The 13,326-nt window shown below is 38.0% G+C and overlaps 1 protein-coding gene across 1 annotated transcript in view; it reads left to right on the forward strand.

The window, feature by feature from the left end:
• capn9 (calpain 9) overlaps positions 1-7,839 on the forward strand; it is a 30,918-nt gene extending 23,079 nt beyond the window's left edge. The window contains exons 12-20 of the mRNA XM_057844556.1: positions 1,251-1,287; positions 1,355-1,435; positions 3,262-3,319; positions 5,688-5,752; positions 5,839-5,907; positions 5,986-6,064; positions 6,928-7,044; positions 7,144-7,202; positions 7,535-7,839. Coding sequence (XP_057700539.1) covers positions 1,251-1,287; positions 1,355-1,435; positions 3,262-3,319; positions 5,688-5,752; positions 5,839-5,907; positions 5,986-6,064; positions 6,928-7,044; positions 7,144-7,202; positions 7,535-7,561 — 592 coding nt within the window. The 3' untranslated portion in view covers positions 7,562-7,839. The remainder of the gene's footprint in view (positions 1-1,250; positions 1,288-1,354; positions 1,436-3,261; positions 3,320-5,687; positions 5,753-5,838; positions 5,908-5,985; positions 6,065-6,927; positions 7,045-7,143; positions 7,203-7,534) is intronic.
• Positions 7,840-13,326: the final 5,487 nt, after the last annotated feature.

A 13,326-nucleotide genomic window follows, 5' to 3' on the forward strand; every position in this document is an offset into this window, starting at 1 on the left:
CTTTTGTATTTCAAAATTATTATTAGATTTGTTTTGAAATAAAGTGTTACACATAATTCAAATCAAATCATTTAACCAATTATGTCATCAAAATAAAAGGGTATTGAAAATGAATAAATTTGGTGATTTCCCACTGAAAAATTGTATTTTTATTCCATTTAATGCGTTTAATAATAATAAAAACTCCTAAAACATAATTAACTTCCATTTTTTTAACATTATTGAAAATTTATTTAATTATTGTTTATTTTTTGATTACGTGAATCAGTGTGTTGGCTGTATATGTAAATTATTTTATACTTATAATATTTTTGTCATGTACTTATAATTGCTTTTAGTGCAGTATATTAATTAACATATTAGCTGCATTTGACAGTGATAGACGTCCAATCCATTTTGACTGGGGAAAAAAAAATGTTTTTAAACATTTCGATTTTCTTTTTTCAATTATATTTAATTTTCAAAAAATATTAACTCATTGGCTGCCATTTTTGGCGCTAGATGACCAATCCATTTCGACTAGGAGGACCGGAAATGATTATTCAGGTTATTTAAATAAACAGTAATTGATAGATGTTTTTCCCCCCCAGTTATTTCAATTTCATTTAATCTATGATTAAATTATTATTATATATATTATCATACATATTAAATATATTAGATTATTAAATATATTATTATTGGGATTCATTATTTAATTGAGTTAATAAATGTGTAGAATTTTCTATAAAGAACGGATTGTTTTGTGAACGGAGTGGGGTGGCGTGGCTCAGTGGTAGAGTAATTGTCCCCCAACCCAGAGATTGTGGGTTCGATTCTCTGCCCTGATGAACACGTCTAAGTGTCCTTAAGCAAGATACTGAACCCAATGTTGCTCCTGGTGCTGCGTCACCAGTAGGTGGATGGTGAGATAGTGTAAAGCGCTTTGAGTGCCTTGTTTTTAATTTATGTAATCAGAGTACCATTTATTCTAAATAAAAAATACATCAGTAGATATGTAAATTATTTTACGAAGAATTATTTACAGTCTTCAATATATATGTAAAAAAAAAAAAGCAATAAACAAGTATTTTGTAAATTACAAAAATAAAAATAATTTCAAAGTGCATAGTGTTACAAATTAATGCAACAAATACTTCAGACACTTGATACTGTAAATATTTTCATTGGGCCATACTTGTTTTTGTGAATGAGTAAATTACAATTTGAACAAATCCCCAAATGTTTTTTTTTTTTTTTTTGGTCCTCAGAGAGATGGGCAGCAACATCGATGTAGACCTCCCAGAGGTGAGCACATCATTCCATGTGTCCCTGATCCAGCGCCCTCTGACAGTAACGTTCTTTCTGATTGCAGCCTCCACCACCCAGTGCGCCAGAGGATGAGACGGATGAAGAGAAATTCCTTAGAAGGCTCTTTGAGCAGGTTGCTGGATCGGTAAGTGGTCCGTGTGTACTGACACTAAAAAACACACTGTAAATGTGCTTTGAAATTCTAAAACAAGAGACTGTAAAATAGTAGCAGAAAATATTTTTTTACACAAATCCATTAAAAAAAAAGACAGAAAAGATTTCAAAATGAAAGTAGGTCCTAATTAGTCTTCATTTCTCAACTGCTTTCCCCCCGCTCACTGAAAAAAAAATCTCGAACGATGTCACACCCGGAATGAGAGGAAGATTTTTGCAGTCTGCTAGCATACTATCCATAGGCTTTCTATTCTCTTGTTCCCATGTGACTATTGTTATTCTGTCAACATGTACAAGTCCCTGACAAAAGTATTGTCGCTTATCCATTTTGTAGAAACAATTGCTAATAACTTGACTTTTAATTATTCAATTGGTTTCAGAAATGGCTCATATGAAAGCTAAGACCCTCCCAAATGATGTCGAATGTACAAAAATATATTTGTTTTATTGAAAAAAGATTCATCATTTAGTGAAGACATAAAGGTCAAATTTTGGCAAGACAAAAATGTTGTTGCCCACAGAAAGTAGTGTGAAAATTAAACAAAAAATGTACTTCAAATACAAAAATATGTGACATAACATAAGCGAAGTAAGTAGTGGTGCTGTGAGATCCAAATGTAATGTTTTGTATGACACCCATGGGCTTGGAGGACTGCATCCATGCGGTTCGGCAAGGATTCATGCAATTTATTGATAAAGTCATCAGGAACATCAAAGAAAGCAGTCTATCATGCCTCCCAGAGTTCATCAACATTCTTTGGTTTCGTCTTTCATGCTTCCTCTTTCATCCTACCCCAGACATGCTCAATGATGTTCATGTCTGGTGACTGGGCTGGCCAGTCCTGGAGGATCTTGATCTTCTCTGCCTCGAGGAATTTTGAGGTAGAGGTTGAAGTATACGATGGAGCACCATCCTGCTGCAGATTTTGTCCCTTTTTATGGTTAGGAATGTAAGATGCAGCTAATATTTGTTGATATTTCAGACTATTTATGTTGCCTTCCACCCTGCAGATCTCTCGCACACCCCCATACTGTATGTAACCTCAGACCATGATTTTGCCACCACCAAACACTGTTTTTTGAGTGATTTCAGATGAATCTTCCATGGAATTACACCACAGTTGCCGCAAATATTGCAGGAGACATACTGGAGCCTGCATGGATCCGAGATTCACTCAGAAAGGATGAAAGAGGAAGCATGGAAGACAAAACCCAAGAATGTTGATGAACTCTGGGAGGCATGCGAAACTGCTTTCTTTGGTGTTCCTGATGGCTTCATCAATATATTGAATGAATCCTTGCCGAACCGCATGGATGCAGTCATTCAAGCCCATGGATGTAATACAAAATATCACATTTGGATCTCAAAACACCACTACTTAAGTCGCTTATGTTATGTAACATATTTTTGTATTTGAAGGACATTTTTTGTGTTTAACACTACTTTCTTAGCTTTCATTTGAGCCATTTCTGAAACCAATTGAACAATTAAATGTCAGGTTATTAGCAATTGTTTCTACAAAATGGATAAGCGACAAGACTTTTGTCAGGGACTGGTACTAGCTAGCAAAGAACTAGAAAGCTTGGCGTGATCAGAAATTATAGTTGGAATGTCACACCCAAAAATACTGAAAAAACCTTGTATTCCCTGATGCATTGTTTTGAGTGGAATAACTATGAAACAGCGAGATTTGAGTGCCGAATTAGATTTCAGCATGTGTCATTTCTTTTTACATGATCACCATTCTTGGGACCTTTAACTGATTAAAAGACACTGTTTAAAACTTGTTCCCTCAGGACCATGCCATCTCCGTCAGGGAACTTCAGCAGGTGCTCAACGGTGTCCTCAGCAGCCGTACGTAAATGCTTTCCCACTCTTTCTCCTGGGTGTGGCTACAGATACAGTATTCCCTACTAGAAAAAAATGCTTTTGAATCAAGGCTTGATTGATCAATTCAATCTTCAAATACACAACAATAAATGTGTTTAATTAGGGTTTAGGGTTAGCTTTTTTCACCCACATCAACCAAGACAAAGACATTTGTGTGAATATGAGTGGAAACAGGGGCGTTACTGAGGGGGGGCAGGGGTGGGCAGTGCCCTGTCACTGACACGCTCTGCCCACCCAAAGAAAACTGGATGTAGTCCTAACGGCAGTCTGGGCACGGTGTATGGTATCCCATTCATATAGTACTGATGTGTTCTAAGTTTTAACCTTTGCGTTGTTACCTTCTCTTTCGCCTTAAAAAAAACAAACAAATGAAATGAAATGTTGGTTTTGTTCCTAGGGGGCGCTACACACATTTAAGCATATTTAGATTTATTTATTATTATTATTTTTTTTACATTTTATCAAAGTTTTAACCAGTGTTCACCTGGCTGTTGAGTTTGGTGAGTTTTGAAGCATTCTGAGGGGGTCAAAGTAGGGCTCAATGCGTTGGCGGGACAAAAAATGACAGCTAGGGGGTGCTACATAATGTATTTGGAATTTTTCTTTACACTGTATCAAAGATTGCACCTCTCTTTACCTGCCTGCTGAATTTAGTGCATTTTGAAGCATTCTAAGGGGGTCAAATTGAGCTCAAAGGGGCTGCGGAACAAAGAATAGCTATAATAATAATAATAAAACCGAGGAACCACAATAGGTTACCTAAAAAAAACATTGTCACCTGCATGTCCATACTGTTCAGTTATGGATGTGTTCTAAGTCAAATAAAATCAAATCAACTTTTATTTGTTTAGACCAAATCACAACAACAGTTATCCGAAGGAGAAAACAAAACATGTTTTTTTAGGTGCAGTAGCCCTATGCTGGATTTCGACCTAGTTGAGCATTGTAGCTTTTTTTTTTTTTTGCCCCTGCAGGTAAAACTAATGCCCACCCACACCTGGCATCCTGGTAACACCACTGAGTGGAAATGTTTGTTTTAAACCTTTCATGGACACTGGTCACTACTAGGGGGTGTAGTAGGTAGGAACCTTTGGTATCTCACGTTACGATATCATTTGCGATACGAGGCTCATGATCACGATAATCTCACAATATGGCGACATAACAATTATCGTTTTACCATACAGGTAATAGATTATAAAACAAGCTCTTTTCATTCTTCTGCTGCAAATTGAATTGAATTTATCACTAGTTGGGGTCCAATTAGGTTGAACTAGGAGGGTGGCAGCAAATGAACATTCATTCATCCGCATTCATTCATCTCCCACTTAAAACGAATTAGACGTCTATGGTGGTCAATGTCAACCAGTGAGTATAATTTTGGAGCATTTCAGGTCATTTTCTTCAATTACGGGTCACTTCACTAATTAACTTTGAGGTGGGTGGCAGGAACCCTGCCACACACACACAAAAAACTAGAAATTTGCTGACTGCTTTACGGCATACTTCGCATCCTTCTTTCCCCATTCATTTATTAAGATGGAAGACGATGCGAATACTTTTGCGCGAATGCTGCAAAAATGGCAGAGAAAAAAAAGTTTTGTCTGAGGAAGGAAAAAAGAGAGACTATCAGGATATACAGACTAAACATTGCCCCGGCTTTCACTGGCTAGCGTGACACCCCACCTCAACTGAACTCGTCAGCGCTAACGACTTGAGGGTGGGAGGTTAGCCACACTAAACCACATGGTTGCTAACTGTCATATGCTATTGTTAAGCCACAACTGGATTCATTACCTCATTACTATTCATCTTTCACACAGCCGCTGGAAACAGAAATGCTGTTTAATCCATCTGTAGGCGACCGGGAGATTGATTTTTGTTTCATTGATGATTTTACGACACTGCTCGGGTGTGCGCTGGTCCTCATGGGAAACACAGTCTTACTTGGGCAAAACGCTACCCCTTCTGTCCACCGGCGTCACTAAAATCGACCAAAACTGAAACGCTACCAAGTGTTGCTTTAATAAAGGAACCAACAATTAGCTACCAAAAGTTTCAACTGCAATGGTGTCTGTGTAACTGACTGGCTGGCAAAATGAACTGGACGTCTAGCACTGTCAGTGGCAGCCAATGAGTTACATAAGTGTCCTGTAAGGGTTAAAAAATTAAAGAAAATCATAATTCGGTCACGAAAGGGTTAATTTGCATTGACATTGACTGACAAGGCAACCAGTCCATAATGTCTACATTATGTGCTTCCACATTGTCTGGTGACAAGTCTAACATGTAGCCTAGGATATGCTCCAACTCATTGTGTTTCTCACCTCAGGAAAAGAGATCCAGTTTGAGGGTCTGAGCCTCCATACATGCCATAGCATCATGAATCTGATGGATGTATCCTTCCTTGCCTGACTGACTAATAAGAGTAGTATTAGAGAGATGCAGGTGGTTGTAGTTGTCCCTTTGACTGAGCTTACCAGGTGGACAACACTGGGAAAATGGAGTTCCAGGAGTTCAAGGTCTTCTGGGATAAGCTTAAGAAGTGGATCGTACGTCAGCCGTCACCAAATTGGGCCATGTGGATCATGGGAGATAATAACCATGTCTTTTTATTATGTTGGTTGCAGATGCTCTTCCTGTCCTTCGACACAGACCGTTCGGGCAAGATGTCCTCCTATGAGCTCCGCAGTGCCCTCAAAGCCGCAGGTGGGAGTGTGTCACTGCTGGACCAGTGTTGCCAACTTGACAACTTTGTCGCTAATTTGGCAACTTCTTTTTTGTCAAAAGTGACTAGCGACTTTTTCTGGTGCTTTTTTTACTCACTTTTTGCTTCTCGCATGATGTTATCGCTCTCTCCTAGTGTCCATGACAATTACATGTAAATGGACACTTATGTAAATTAGGTGATGACTTCATCTAGTGATTACTAGCGACTTTTAGGACGGCCAGTAGCTACTTTCCTTTCTAAGGAGTTGGCAACACTGTTCTGAACCTGTTTGGTCAGCAAAATCACTGTGTATTTCCCAATGACAACTTGGTAAATGCAACAAAGTAACTGAAACCGGGAGCTAAAGTGAAATAGGCTTTGGTACTACAGCTAAGCTAAGCCGAGAGGCTGTCGATGCGCTAAATGTGATCAAAAATTGTGATTAAAATACTGTGCAGGCTTTGAAAGTTGAAGAAAGGTAATGTGTCACTGAAATATTTGGAGCTTGCAATGCTAAAGCAACCTAACATGAGTGCTAGCACCACATCATGAGTGACTGTGTGCAAGCAGCTAGCCGTGTAGGCAGTTTTGACATTACGTTTAGCAATTATCAAACCTTTTGAGCTGCTTTCTCTTTCTGAAGTAATATTAGTGACTATGTTTAGCCACTTGGTGAAGCTAATTGGCGGATGACATACATCCCCGCCCAAAAATGCGACTTATAGTCCGCTGTGTTTTTTGTTTTTTTCACCGTCATGACGCATTTTTTGACCAGTACGACTTATTGCCTGGAAAATACACTACATACAACACATTAAAGAGACTTTTTGCATGTCCTCTTGTAAATGTGTTTGTTGTGCAGGCATGAAGATGAACAATCAGCTGCTGCAGCTACTCGGCCTGAGGTTTGCCGACGAGAAGTACGACATTGACTTTGACGACTATCTCACCTGTATCGTCCGTCTGGAGAATATGTGCAGTGCGTACCAGAGCAACAAACTCACCTCACTTGCTGTCATCGAGATGAGGATGGCGGCAGCAATTGATCCTTTTTTTAAACTTTTTTTTTCTTATTCAGGAGTTTTCCAGGCTATGGATGAGCATGGCAAGGGCAGGATAAGAATGACAATGTTGCAGGTAAGCTCACACAAACATGCTGTTGTAAAGAAAAGACTTCCAAAATAGGAATACAGTGAAACTACATTCATCATAGGGGATATGATACTTTCCAGTTTTTGTCCATACATCCCATTTTTTTTGATGGTCGGAGTGAAAACAGGCACTTAAGGAATAGTTTTTAAAGTGTCCTGATAGGTTTGAATATGTTGTAAGTGGTGTAAAATATTTTATGTGTGTGGATGCACAAAAAATACATTTTTAAATCAATTTTTTATATGATGTCTCCATGATGGAACATTTACGCTGTGGTAAACGATAATCACCTCTCTTCCTTTTTGCTCTCTTTTCAGTTTCTAATGCTCTCCATGAACGTGTGAGAACACCCCGCGCGCAAAACAAAAGCCATCCGAAGAACAAAAGTGTCAGAGACTGTCAATCCGGCCTCATAAAATGCAGACATATTAATGCATATTCTATCTTTTATTTGATATATTATTTTGAACTTTTTTGAATCTGTCCGCTGTAAGGCAGAAATGGAGCAAATAATGTGAGAATATGGTTTGGGGGATTCTACGTGTTTCTGAGTGGTACATTTTGATTTTATTTTCGGCACCTAAACGAACCAATATATTGTGAATAAAGCTGTGAATGTTTATCGAGACTCTTCTTTATCTTGAAACTGTGCCAAATATTTTTTTAAATCACTGCTTCTGAACAATTCATCAAACTATACATCCCATAATTTACAGTACTTTCTTGCGCTGAAGTGTAACTGTCTGTAATTGACACATTGACAAGAAGGTAACAAAGTACGGGGTGCTGTTTGTAAAGCTGCACATGCAGAAAATTACAACATTTTCTGACATTTAGCGCTGCACAGTGTTTAAAGTGTGGTGTGAAATTTTTAGTCACTCTTTTTTTGCACAGTTACAACTAAGAGTGTGACAATATCTCGATACAGCGATATATCGCGATATTTTTCAACCCGATGGGTTATCGATATGCTCCCGCCAAGAATCGATACTTTTATTTAACATATTGGCCATACCATGGAGTATGGATGCTGTAAACTGCTCAATGTTTGTTGAGCAATTCCTTGGCGGTCCACTAGGGGCGCTCGGGAGTGGCGGTGAGGGTAAAGTGCGCACAAGTTGTCTAGAGAAGAAGAGAGGGAGCTCCAAGTGGGTTGAAAAAATAAAAAAGCTCCGTGAGAACGGTGGAGGAAAAAATGAGAAAAATATTGCTACAAATCACACATGGGGACACACTTTTGATTTTACACCAACAAGAAAGGAAGTAAGGTGAACAAGGACTTTGCTGTATGCAAGAATTGTCTAAGAAAAATAAGTTTCACTGGGAGCTGGTGACGTAGTGGACACTGGAGTTTGTGAGCTTCGCTTTCATCACTTGAGGTAAGAAAGTTTTGCAATGTAATTGACTTTTTAATTTACATGTGTTATTTTGATGACATTTGGTGTTGAATGATATAAAATAAACCAGGACCCTAAACTGGATGAAAATGAATATCGAACAAGCCCACATGAATTAACCGATTTATTTGAGAACCAATTTCAATCTAGTTTACTACACAAACTGTTATTACTGTCATTTGGATACAATAAGCTATAAAAATGGTTTGCATAGGTTCCAAGATATATAAAGTGATGTGCATGATAATTAATGTAGCCTACATATTAAATAAAAATAGGTAATTATAGATGTAGCCTACACATTAAAAATAGGTAATTATTGAATTTTTAATTTCTATACATTCAATTCATATTTTCTTAAATTCAATACTTCCAACACACACACAAAAAAATCAGGATTTCAACTCAAACGCTATGAAGTAGCTGATATTTTTTGTTTTATTTTGTTGTTTTTAAGGTGAGGAAGACTGTGACTGAGCAAGTCTGACATCTTAAATGCTGAAGCAGATAGCGGAAGTGCTCAAACCAAGCAACAAAGGTTATATACGAAGAAAAGACCCACCAATTTTATCATTGCCCCACTCCAAGCTCAACTGCTGACACCTACGGCACTTTTTACTTATTTATTTTTTTAAAGATTTAAAACTTTAAAGAAATTAAGGGTGCCATTCATCATGATCTCTCCAAGCGATATCAGTGGTCGTGGTTGGTTTCCTCTATATGTGCAGGGGCACAATTTGCAGTAGATTTATATTTTACAGCAATGTTGCACAGAAAAGGTGTCACTGTTTAATAAATGACTTAAACAGTATTTTTTCTATTTTTAAATATCTTTTTTTTTCTTTTTTCGTTTCAACAGTTGTATCCAATTTCTGACCAATATATCGATAATCGCTGTATCGTGATATAATCGTTATCGTGAGCCTTGTATCGCGAATCGTATCGTATCGTGAGGTGCCCTGAGGTTCCCACTCCTAGTTACAACATTGTTTAGAAATTTATATATATATTTTAAATAATAAATATTGGAGCTGAATGTTTAAATCCAGAACTAAATATTGAATTTAAATCTCAAATGTAAATCTTAAATTTATATCCTAAATATATATCTTAAATTTACACTACCGTTCAAAGTTTCGGGTCACTTAGTCCTCCTTTTTGAAAGAAAAGCACAGTTTTTTTCAATGGAAATAACATTAAACTAATCAGAAAAACACTCTATAAATTATCACTGGTGGTAAATGATTATTTTAGCTGGAAGCGTCTGGTTTTAATGCAATATCTACGTAGGTTTGTAAAGAGGCCCATTTACAGCAAACATCACTCCAGTGTTCTAATGGTACATTGTGCTTGCTAGTTGCCTTAGAAGGATAATAGATGATTAGAAAACCTTGTGCAATTGTGTTGTCACAGCTCAAAACAGTTTAGGCAGTTAGAGAAGCTATAAAACTGATCTTCCTTTGAGCTAGTTGGGTATCTGGAGCATCACCTTTGTGGGTTTGATAAACTCTAAATATGGCCAGAAAAAGACAACTTTCAGGTGAAACTTGACAATCTGTTCTTAAAAATGAAATTCCAAAAGAGAAATTGCCAAGAAATTGAAGATTTCCTATAATGTTGTGTACCACTCCCTTCAGAGAGCAGCCCAAACAAGATCTAACCGGAGTAGAAAGAGAAGCGGGAGGCCCCGCTGCACAACCAAGCAAGAAGACAAGTACATATGAGTCTTTAGTTTGAGAAATAGATGCCTCGCAGGTCCTCATCTAGCAGCTTCATTAAATAGTACCCGTAAAACGCCAGTGTCAACCTCGACAGTGAAGAGACGACTCCAGGATGCTGGTTTTCAGGGCAGCATGGCAAAGGAAAAAACTATATCTGAGACTGGACAATAAATGGAAACAATATGGGCAAAAGAACACGGACAATGGACAGAGGAAGATTGGGAAAAAAAGTGTTATGGACAGACGAATCAAAGGTTGAGGTGTTTGGACTTTGGATCAAAGAAAACATTTTTGATAAACAAAACAACTGAAAAGATGCTGGAAGAGTGCCTGATGTCATCTGTCAACCATGGTGAAAATGTGATGGTATGCGGTTGCTTTGGTGCTGGTAAAGTGGGAGATTTGTACGATTTGTACGTTGCAAAATCAACGGGATTTTAAATAAAGAAGGCTATCACTCCATTTTGCAACGCCATGCCATACCCTGTGGACAACGCTTGATTGGACTCAATGTCATCCTACAACACAACAGTGACCCAAATCACAACTCCAAATTATGCAAGAACTATTTAGGAAAGAAGCAGACAGCTGGTATTCTGTAATGGAGTTAACAGATCTCAAACCCATTGAGCTGTTGTGGGAGCAGCTTGACCGTATGGTACTTAAGTACTGCCTATCAAGCCAATCCAACTTGTGGGAGGTGCTTCTGGAAGCATGCAGTGAAGTTTCTCTTCTTTCTCTTTTTCTCAACAAATTAACAGCTAGTACACCATAGGTCTGCAAAGCTGTAATTGTTGCAAAATGAGCATTCTTTGATAAAAGCAAAGTTTGAAGGGGAAAATTATTATTTAAAATAAAAATCCTTATTTCCAACCTTGTCAATGTCTTGACTATATTTTCTATTCATTTCGAAAGTCATTTTAAAAATAAAAGTGTAACTTTTGAAGGAAAACACAAAATTGTCTGGGTGACCCCAAACTTTTGAACGGTAGTGTATATATAAAGTGCGTACGGCAGGATAAAAAATAGCATTATTATGTGAATTAGAATCATATCTTGACACGATTCGACTATATACAACAAATTGGCAAAGCGCAGATGACGAAAAATTAGTCTTTTAATCTGCAGTTTATTGCCACGCCTACCATTATAGGTCTCTAGCGTCCCCAACAGGAGGATGGCGTCGGCAGGAGAATGGTTTAATCTGATTATAGGGGGAATTATTCATAATGAAGAAAATGCGACAAAGAGAGCAGCAAAATGTCATTCTTTCAATCCCTCTACTCCAATATTTTATCAGGATATTCTTTTTATCAAAGTATTTTTCCCCAATTGCTAAATAAATGGTATGGTTATGACAAATAAGTCGTGTGGTCAAATGGAATATAAAATATTAAAAATGCATTTATTCAGTACGACATGGCAAAATTACTCCATAATGGTCAAAACTGTCCACTTATGCACCTCCCAAACTATATTTTATGCCACCGGCTTTTGTCATTTCCCTGCCCGCCCCGGCTTCCGAGATGGAGGAAAGAGCGTAAACAACGGTGGGCTGGCAGTGTTTGTCGCCTGGAATGAACGGCGAAAATAGCCCATTCTCGGCCGACATCAGAGCACGGAGCTGCAAGCCGAGGAAAGCGCATTCTCGGCTGGCATGCGAGGAGGACCGATCGGGATGGGTCAGTCAACCTGTCGTTGTACTGGGGCCACTTCCTGATTAAAACGTGAGCCATGATCCCAGTATTTGACATGATACAAAAAACGATGTTTACTCACTTCTTCGTGAGTCCAATGGTCCCACAGCTTTCAGAATTGTTTAAGCCAATCTTGTGGTGAACGGGAACTTTTTGAAACCAAAAAAGGCTCATACGCCTCTTCCTGTTGCAACAAAATGTTTTTCCAGCACATTTGGCTGGCGTGATGCAAAAAATAAATGAATTAATCCACAAAATCAGCTGAATGCGCAGTCGTTCTGCATACTGTATAATGTATACTGAAGATGACTACTCGGAAACCTCGTCAATCCAGGAAGTCGCTCATTTTCATGGCGCGGGATTAAAAAAACTGAATAAATATATCGATCGCTTCCACACACATGCAAGCGGTCCGATTCATTCAGGAGAATAAAATACAGAAAATATGAAATACAGAATATATATATCGATCATTTCCACACACATCCAAGCGGCCCATTTCATTCAGGAGCATAAAATACAGAAAATATGAAATAAACATGCTTTTTGCTGTCATACGCACTTTAAGATTTACATTTAGGATATAAATTTAACATTTGGATTTAACATTTAAATTAAATATTTAGTACTGGTTTTAAACATTCAGGTCAAATATTTATTATTTATTTAAAAATAAAATTTAAGTTGCGAAATAATGTTGTAAATGTGGGGAGGGAAAGAGAGACTCTAAAATTTTCACACATTTTAAACACTGTGTGGCGCTAAATGTGAGAAAATGTTGTAATTTTCAGCATGTGCTGCTTTACAAACGGCGCCCCATTTTCTTTGGCATTTGGTTTGACCAGAGAATGTAAAACTAGAGCACTACCCCAAGCGTGACAGAACAAGTTTAGGACCAGGGCCGGATCTAGGTTGATCCACCAGAGTGGCACTAAGAAAACTTGAGGGGGCACCCACAATGCATATATATATATTTTTTTACCCTCTGCATTTCTCTGGGTTTGGGACCGGCGCAAGTAGGACACTGGCTTGTGTCCCGTTGAGGCTGCATTTTTTTTTTTCTTCATCTATCTACTTATCTTCGCAGTCGGCATGATGTTATGATGACGTCATCTCGCATGGCAACGTGTCGCCATTTTGAGATGGGGGCACGCACAGGTAAACAGCCGTAGACAAACGCTGTCTAAAATTCATAATTTTCAGCTGTGTTTTGCGTCTTTTTTCATAAAAACGTCTTAAACATGACTTATTATTACGAGTCACTGCCGACAGATGCGAGGAGGCAATACTACTT

This window comes from Corythoichthys intestinalis, chromosome 8 (assembly GCF_030265065.1).
Source record: "Corythoichthys intestinalis isolate RoL2023-P3 chromosome 8, ASM3026506v1, whole genome shotgun sequence".
Classification (NCBI taxonomy): Eukaryota; Metazoa; Chordata; class Actinopteri; order Syngnathiformes; family Syngnathidae; genus Corythoichthys; species Corythoichthys intestinalis.